Genomic DNA, 9804 nt, shown 5'->3' on the forward strand with positions numbered 1-9804 from the left:
CCCATTTGTAGATTACAATAAGTAGTTGAAACATTTAGACACTTTACTTAATGAACCAACCAATCAAAATTCAATAGAACTATTGTAAAAAAAAAACACAATGCCCCCTTCCTCTTAGGTGATTTGTACGTTTTTACGTTTTTATCTTGCTTGACGGATATGGCTCTTCTTTTCAGTGAAGCTATTTATTAGTCCTAGGAAGGGTTGTAAGTATTTTATAGAGATTGTCTGTACCCTCCTAGGATAAATCACACCTGAAAAGAGCTGAAATAAAAATTTTGGTTAGCAAATAAAAAACATTGATTGACGATTCCTGTAAAAATACGGTACAACAATAAAACCTTTTAATGGTGAATTAACAGACATAGTTATACATATATAAACGTGGCATTAACACAGTTATATTTAAACTAAGTGATTGAAATTTATCTAGATAATCAGGATTATAAACAATATCCTGTTTCTTTTCTATGAAAAGTAATGTTGCTAAATATTAGTTAATGTTTGTTGGACTCATTTGTTGAGCTTGGCTTTTATGGATGTTGTTAACCTTTATGTCAATAATAACATTGACATAAATCATAATTGGATGTATGTCAAATATTCAACTAACGAGCTATTCAAATTGTCAAAAAAAGGTTAAACTACTATTTTGTTACGTAGAAATGTATATCAATTTCATATACATATATGGTATATTCTCCTACTATTTCCAAGTATAACGTTGTATTGTAAGTCATACTGGTACCAAAAATTTATTAACACGTTCTCTCATTCGTGGCGTCGTCATTCTCTGGGTATAAAATCTTGATCGTTTAATTGAATCAATTCTACCAATGATTGTATTAGCTACAATAGGGGTAATTTTGTTTATCATTCATAATTGTGTACATTAATTTATCGTCAAACCTTTAGAACCTTGGACATTGTAGTGGGACAAAGAGAGGGATAATCACTCATTTTTTTGACGTCAAATGGCTGAGTTTATATTGGAATAAAAAAGAAAAAACTTAAAGGAGAAAAGAATTGACAGAAGTATTAAAAGGGGTATGTAAGAGAAAAAAGTACATGAAAGACTGAGAGCTGTAACTTCGAGTAACTTCGCTAGGTATTGAAAATACAATAATGTAAAAAAGTAAAGAAAATATTTGGAAGTGTTATAAAACTTGGTATTGACAGAAATATTTCAATATGAAAGAAGTTTGTGTATGTGAGTGTGTGTGTATGTGTGTGTGTGTGTGTGTATGTGTGTGTGTGTGAGTGTGTGTCTATGGTGGAAATGTATTGATATCTTTACTTTACACTTCAAACACTTTTTGTTACAAAGAAAACATAGAAAAATTATAGAATATTTACTAGTCGGCTAAATTTTGGAACATTATTTGCTACACCTTCATATGTTATAATTGAGACTGCTCCCATTTTTGGGGTAAATTTTAGGTTTATATCGACACACTATAATTGAAATTTTGTAAAAGTCATTATAATTGAGATCACACAAAGGCACTAAAAAGAGGTCTTTTTGCAGATTTTAAAAACTTTGCAGCGCTTGTGTGGTCGCAATTTTGCATTACAGAAAAAATATTTTGCATCGGTCATTTTTTTTGCAATCAACCACATTTTGGCTAGGGGCAAAAATTTTATCAAAATTTTTCCAGGGTGGGACTGACATATTAACTTAAAGAGTAGCTGTGTAATTTAAAAGTTCAAGTACATTAAGTCATGATACTAAAATAATAAACCTGACTTGCCATCTAAACCTTACAATGTATTAGACAGCACCAAGGGATCTTTATGGACAAAAGACGATCAATTGAGATTAGTCCAAAAAGCAAAATTACCACTTTTGTAGATTTAAATTTAGAAAAAATTGGACACTGCTGGTTTGCACAACCCAACCAAGATTTTATAAAGGTTCCTAACGTTTTTAAGCCACCAAATAATAGAATGTGTTAATGAATAAAACTTTGGGGACCAGTATAATGTCTATTGTCCCCTCCCTGACAATACGGAACAAAAACAAGGATTACAATTGACAGTCTTAGATAACATTATTACTTTTTCACAAAAAGGTATGGAAATGTTTTCTTTCTAGAAGTAAAAGTAAATAATAGAACAAGAGAGAGCATGAAAGATGAGGTTGATAATGTTCTTGGTTCGACGCTTTTACTGCTGGAACTTTGTCATAAAGTTTTTACTGTTTATGTTAAAAAATATCTCAAACTTTTACTAATTATGTCAAAAAAAAGGAGGTACCTTTTTTGCCTTTATAGATGTAAAATACTTAACAAAAGTCTTCTACCCAGTTGATATAAAGCTATGAAAGGCATAATTTTAATTTTTTTTAGGTAAAGCTGGCAATGAATGGTATAGTTAGAAGAACCAAAGGAGGAGGTGCTATAAAGGTAAAAATATATTTTTAGAAGTGAAGTTACTTTTTTCTCAAATTTTCCATCTCCTTATGGCTTTGAGTGTCAGCTAAAAATGGATATAGATTATACGTGGATATTATGACAGGAAAAACAATGTCTTTAAGTAGGGGACATCATTTATTGGTAAGTTCAATTATTCAGTAGCAGGGTAGGGGATTAGGTAAAGGAAGTGGATGGGGGGTCGTTATTTTAACCAGCTATAAGTCTCACTTTATTAGAGTACATGATAATCTTGTGTTAGATCCAAGTAATAATAAATTTATTCAGCTAATAGAGTTTGACCAATAATACAGCACTTGCATTTTGTTTGATAAACAACTTATATGTTAACTTCTATATTTAGCCATTTTATTTTTTGTCAAATTCCGCAAATTTATACATTAAAAAATGATGATTTCAAATAAAAAGTAGAGCAATGCATGTATGCAAAAGTGAATAAGATTGATAGACTCTTTTATACAAGAGAGGTAGGAAAAAGACGAAGACGGATTGAGCAGGAAAAGCAAAAATCGATGAGAGGGGTATGGAGAAAAAATTTAACTTTAATATATAACACCATATCTAGAATGTGAAATTGATTATTTGTTATCTAATATTATGTGTCTCACTACCATCATCAAATAAAAAAAATATCCTAAACCTGTTAACATGCCAAGAAATGATGACCCTCAAAAGAACACAAAAGAAACATACAGAAAAACTATAAACAAAGAAAAAAGATTGAGTTAACAATATTGTGCCATTAGAGTCCTTAATTGGCCCAACTTTCACAACTTAATCTGGTATTGCAAGCAAAAGCAAAAGTTATACATGTCCATTGTCCACACATTTTGAACAAAAAAAACTATTTTTTTTCTTTCTTATCCACCTCTCCTTTTTGAAGGAATTGCCAATGAAAAATGATTATTTTTTAATAATTTTGCTAAATTACTTATAAACAAATATCAGGGGGAAAAGATTTTTGAAAATATGCTATATTGATGTAATATTTTACTGTTTTATTGAAAGCCTTAAAGTTACAACTCTATACAACCAAAGTTTCTGTATCACAGTAATGAAATTACATGCAAGAAAAAGAATAGATTATTGAAAATCAAAGATACAATATTTTTATTTACAAATTTACTAAACTTTTTATTTTGCAAATATCAAAATAACCTTTAAGATAATACACAATAAATTAGTTTCAGTTTCCGATATTATTCTAATTGAAAGTGTTTATTCCAAGGAATGCATTTTAATTCAAAATGTGAAAACCTAAAAATCTTACTCTTGTGATACATACATCTTTTATAACAGAATTTTTTACCAATACCAACATGACTACAATCTTAGTAGTGCATAATTGGTTAAAGCTGTAAAAATTCTAAGTGTTAAATCATATTCTAATTTTGCAAACAATCCGTATTCTGATTTAACTTTTAAGTTAACTAATTAAATAAAAAATTTCACATAACTTACAAATATTCGAAGTAATACTACTTCAATGATATCTTGCTTATTGAGCTTTAGATCATCATAATTATCATCTTATTTTTTTCTCTAAAAACTATGTACATACCTAACAAAGTACAATTATCAATACCCTATCCTCTCATTCCCTCAGAAGAAGTTTACTTCTTTAATTTGATTAACTATTATGCATTGACAAAATGCACATGCAGTTGCAAATTCTCAAATAAAAGTCTAACAAGAAACACTAACCTCAAATGGATATTATTCTACTCAAAATGTAAATGGTTGATTACAATCAAACTTCCAGAGATATGAATCCTCTTTTGATATGAATTTATTCTGCAGAATACTTGTTAAGTCCCAAGTCTTTGTTCTACCAAAACATTTTAAAACATTGTATACAGATTGCATAATTAAGTTACCTATTTAATGTTGTAATTATAAATTTAAAGAAATAAAGTAGTTAAGCTACAAAAAAAAAGTCAATGGAATATTTCTGCAGATGAAATAAAAAGTTATTCAACTCTGATTAATTCTGATTGGCTGGTTTCAAATGTGTACCTTACCTAATTAATTCTCAAAGTTTGGGCAGATTCCAATTAATATTTTAATCAAATCTAATTTCCTTGGTAACTCAGAAAGAAGAAAAGATAAGTCACAAGGTTTTAAAATTTGAATATGATTCAAATTTTGAATAAATCTAAGTCATAACACAGAAAATTATGTAAAAAATACTTTTTTAGATTGGCATGATTTTTAGTGGGATCACATGATTGATAAATATACATATTCTATAATAGTCAGTTTTCCACAGATAGAAAGATAAAAAAAAATGATATAAAGTTTTTATTTGTATTTCCGTACTCATGAAAAATTTTCAATAACATGTTATGATACATAAATATTCAGTATATGGCTCGGAACATGTTTATAATCCAGCTCAATTAGATCTTATTAGGAGCCATACAGGATATGGGTTTCTTTCACTTGATTCCCCATGAAACAACTATTATTCGTAGGTGGCATTTTTTATCTAACTTGTTTATTTTCTTTTGTTGTGATATTATGTACTAGTGGCTACGCCTCCTAGAGGAATCTAGTGGCACTTTAAATGTTTGTTTTTATATTTCAAATATGTTTATGTTGCGTTGAACTCTCTTTATAAAATCGAGAAAAGTTTATAAAAATTTGATTTTTTGTGATTTCTCTTGGGAGGCTGGCGGTACTTTCCCCCAAAATAGTTATAAATCTTCCAGAGACCTAAGAGAAGCTGCCATGTTAAGGAGAACCCAATCGGTTCAGCAGTTAGCGAGATCCTTTGGTACAAACAAACAGACATACAAACACTCATCCTGTTACGTTATTATAAGGACTACGCACATGAAATAAGTAGACTTGTTTATATTAAATTTTGTCTGTATTTTGGGTTCTCCCCCCCTCCCCCCCTCTAAATCTCTTCTTTTTTATCTCTCTGTTTATTCTTTATTGAGAAAGTTATTTTGAAAGAAAAGTACAATGTGCAAACTTTTTCTCTTACAGATTCAGTAGTTTTATACTGGTTATTTCATTTGCAATTCAACAGAAAAAAAGAAAATAGTGCGCATTTTAGAAAACAAACACTATTTTCGTAAAAGTAATAACTGAAATAAAATTACAAAAAAAATAAAACTGAATATCATATATAGACTGACAGCGCTTGTAATATTTAAACAAGACAGAATATGTCAATAACACCCAAGATACAAAGAAAATTAAAAATAGAAAATACACTTGTTGCTACACCCCATTGAAGCCTCTAGGGCCTTTCAAACAGGAGGATAGGTGACTCATTATTATTATAATTTAGATTTTAGTTTAAATTATGATAAAAATTTTAATTTTGGGAAGAGAATATTTTCTGGCGATTTCTCTTGGGAGAGTAAAAAATACCTTCTCAATAAATAATAACCTTCCAAGGTTATATAAAAAGCTTCACTGTCAAGGATTGTCATTTTGATCCAGTTGTTAAATGGATCTTTAGATATCGACAAACAGACATATTATATAGAATAAGGATAAGAGAAATGTTAGCTTGCAAGGGCTAGAAATACGTTTTTCAAAAATAAAAATAAGAGGATGGTTTCAAAACTAGGTGTAAGTATATTAACGTTCCACCTCTAGTTGTAGTCAATCTTGTTTTATTTTTAGGTTGACTTGTCAACAGCGGATAAAACCATCAGAAGACCAGATTCAGCTCCGGACCTAATAAGGTACATTTTTGTACTGAGCAGCTAAAGATTAAAATTTGCCATAGTTTCACTCACCCATAAGCCGCAATTCAGCTGGATTTCTAAACCTGGTCATAATAGAGCAAGTCCTTTAGTAAAATTTGCTTTTATGTGTTCTTTTATAGAGTTCCAATGACTCTTAAAACAATCGTCTTCAAAAAGTTTGTCGATCTATCCCACTTTTTATCTTTAACCTTTTCCACTTAAACAAAAAATCTCTATCTAAATTTCGGGTATAGCTTAGTCCCTTTCGTTGCAACCCCCGTTAAGGGGCGATTCTTCGTATTTTTCACAGTAGATTTTCTCCTATTTCTAGCCACTGCGGGGAGCTCTAAACCTGCGGGGCAATCACCAATATAACCTAACCTAACCAAATATAACCTTTCAAAATCCATTTTAAAAATACGACGAATCGCTCATTAAGGGGCGTTGGCACGAAAGGGACTATTCCAAAAATTTCATACGTTTTCGTGAAAACTAATCATGTTAGGATTGATTACTGACAAACAATTTGTCTTTCAGTGTTGATGAGAAGCCTCCAGTAGGAGCTGGGCGAGGCACTGCCCGCAAAACAACTCCCGGAGGATCCAGAAACAAGCGCAACAACTCCAACAACACCAACCAATCCTCGTCCTCGCGGGACCGGTCAAACAGCAGTGACCGCGAGGATTCGGTCACCGTCAGCTCGGTCACAACGGTCACCACAACCGCTGCGGTCAACGGCACAAACGAGTCCGGGGGAACAACAGGCGGGAAAAATCCGCCGCCGGTACCGCCGCGCAAAACGGGCGTGTCGCCCGGCGGGCGGAAGCAGGTGGTGTTTACGGGTATTGATGATTCTACGTCTAGTGAATCAAGTGATAGCACTGTAGAGGTACACAAGGAGACAATCTTATGTCAAATTGTTTATTGGCAGATTTATAAATTTTAAAATTACTTAAATTAAGTAACTTAACCAAGTTTAAATTGTATTTACTTTTTCACTAATGGAAAACTTGTTACAGTGTGTGTGTGTGTGTGTGTGTGTGTTTGTGTGTGTGTAGTATATGTGTGTTTGTGTTATCAAATACGCTATCAAAGCATGATAATAAAAAAAAATAGCATAGTATGCTCTGCACAAGAGCTCGCCTGCAACTTGACATAAGCTTGAGCCCAGGACTCTGGCCAAACTGGGGTTGGACAGGCTGCCAACAACAGACTCAGACACAGAACAGGACAATCTGGATCAGGGGAGGATTCTTAATCATTTACTCTAGTTTTCCTTTCTTTACATACAAATATAATTTAAAGTCAAAACAATATAGTACATCATAGAAGCCCAAGTAAAATTAATACCAAAAATATATAAAAAAGTAAATTTTCATGATTTTGATGGTTATAAAAGAATTAGATGCATTTGATTTTAATTGGGCTTTCTCTTCCTTCTTTGAGAAAGGCAGAAATAAGAATGTAACTTAATTTTGTTATCTAGGGTGTTTTAAATTTAATAGAAACTTATAGATTAAGAGATTTATACACAAATCACGACCTTTTCGTACTTTTTTGAATTTTTATTTTAAAAATCTAGCTAGTTTTGAATTTTATAATCCTTGTTGGTCAGGAGGAGGGGGAGATGAAGATATCTGGGTTAAAAGAGATGATACAGAAAAAAAGGAAAAAATTTTTACTCTCAAAAATTATTATAAACAAAATTAGTCCCCTTTGTTCTATAGGCAATCTTCTCTGTAAGATTTGATTGCTGTAACCCTTGATTGATCCTAACCTAACCTAATCATAAAACTTGGACACTTCTAGATTTAACTAAAAGTAACATAATAATTTACAGTCCTATGTGCCCAGCCTCCCTGAACTCTCAGAACATATCTTTTTCATTTGTATTGAGAGTATAAAATTTCATTGATTGATTGTCAGGATGATGATGTCCCAATCACAGGCATCATAGTGGCCAAGCCACAGCTCTGTCAATACTACCCAGGTAATCACAGGCATCATAGTGGTCAAGCCACAGCTGTGTCAATACTACCCAGGTAATCACAGATATCATAGTGGCCAAGCCACAGCTCTGTCAATACTACCCAGGTAATCACAGTCATCCTAGTTGCCAAGCCACAGCTCTGTCAATATTACCCAGGTAATCACAGGCATCATAGTGGCCAAGCCACAGCTGTGTCAATACTACCCAGGTAATCACAGGCATCATAGTGGCCAGGCCACAGCACTGTCAATACTACCCAGGTAATCACAGGCATCATAGTGGCCAAGCCACTGCTCTGTCAATACTACCCAGGTAATCACAGGCATCATAGTGGCCAAGCCACAGCCATGTCAATACTACCCAGGTAATCACAGGCATCATAGTGGCCAAGCCACAGCTCTGTCAATACTACCCAGGTAATCACAGGCATCATAGTGGCCAAGCCACTAATATTTTTGAAGTAAAGGTAATTTTGTTTTGTTTTAATTACTTTTATAGGGGATACATTATCCGTAATAAAATATCCTGTCTATAACAAATTTACCCAGAACTGTTTTTCTAAGGTTTTATTTGTTTAGTATTCTCTATAGCTAATAGTTTCTGTAATTTTATTTAACTAATAAAACATGAAACTGAAATAAACTAAATTTAGGAGCAGTGAATACTAATGGATCAGCCAAGTAATGAAAAAGCAACTGGTGAAGCAGCCAATGAATACTGCAGCTATTAAGAAAGCAGCCAATTTCAACAATAGCATAAAGTCTAGCAGCTTAGTGAAGACTCTTCAAAATCATAGAAATATTGTTTAAAAAAACTTCTTGAAACTTTTAACAAGTGATATATGAAAATTTAAAATGAAAACAGAGGATTTTTATAAAATGTACAATGTACATTTTTTTGTTTTTTGTTAAAAATAAAGTACTAGAAAAATAGTGAATTTTAATATAAAGAAACCTAACCAACATCAAACAATGCAATAAAATTTTAACTAAATTTTCAAGAATTGATAACAAAAATAAAATTAGAAAATAGTGAATAAAAGAAATGTAAATTATAAACCAAAACTTGACAAAATGAGATCTATTAGAATTTCAAATTAAACAAAACTGAAATTGCCAAAAATTGTAAAAATTTTGTTATCTTATTATTTTGAAAGTGAATTAATACATTTTTTTAATTATGTGCCTTTATAAAAAGATTTTAAAAATAACCAAAAGAGATTTCTAGAAAAATTTGAAACATTTGCATTTTAAAATATGAAATAAGAATTGGCATTTTGAAAAATACTTTTTGCATTTCTCTCTTACTATAACTTTATTTCAAATCATTTTATTTTATTATGTCACAAAAAGTTCAAATTTTATTTATCGATGCACTTTTTTCTACAACTTATAAAATAAAAATAAAAAAGATTTAAAACATTTCTCAATTTTTATTTTGTTTTTGAAATTATCTTTCCTATTTTTTGTTAAAATTTTTAATTAATATTGTCAGAAAAATAAGATAAATAGGTTTAAAATGATTGTACATATGTATATAAAAGTAGAAAATATATAGATAATGTTTATAGTAAATAAGTTAATAAAATTTTGAAAAATATTTGTTTTTACACTGCCAGTATAATGTAATTATTTAAAATAATAGGATTTTAATCTAAATATATTTATGTAATTCA

General features: G+C 30.9%; 1 protein-coding gene across 5 annotated transcripts in view; it reads left to right on the top strand.

Annotated features, from left to right (window-relative positions):
* LOC145319582 (uncharacterized) overlaps window positions 1-9804 on the top strand; it is a 189079-nt gene extending 179275 nt beyond the window's left edge. For 3 of the 5 annotated variants that reach the window (XM_080161789.1, XM_080161790.1, XM_080161793.1), the window contains 7 exons: window positions 2349-2405; window positions 6075-6136; window positions 6677-7028; window positions 7311-7379; window positions 7751-7805; window positions 8064-8129; window positions 8782-9804. In XM_080161789.1, the coding sequence (XP_080017915.1) occupies window positions 2349-2405; window positions 6075-6136; window positions 6677-7028; window positions 7311-7379; window positions 7751-7805; window positions 8064-8129; window positions 8782-8813 (693 nt within the window). In that variant the 3' untranslated portion in view covers window positions 8814-9804. Of the gene's footprint in view, window positions 1-2348; window positions 2406-6074; window positions 6137-6676; window positions 7029-7299; window positions 7380-7750; window positions 7806-8063; window positions 8130-8781 lie in introns of all 5 variants that reach the window. The other 2 variants (XM_080161791.1, XM_080161792.1) reach the window with 1 other exon arrangement.

Source organism: Acartia tonsa, chromosome 5 (assembly GCF_053477335.1).
Source record: "Acartia tonsa isolate MP-2025a chromosome 5, ASM5347733v1, whole genome shotgun sequence".
NCBI lineage: Eukaryota > Metazoa > Arthropoda > Copepoda > Calanoida > Acartiidae > Acartia > Acartia tonsa.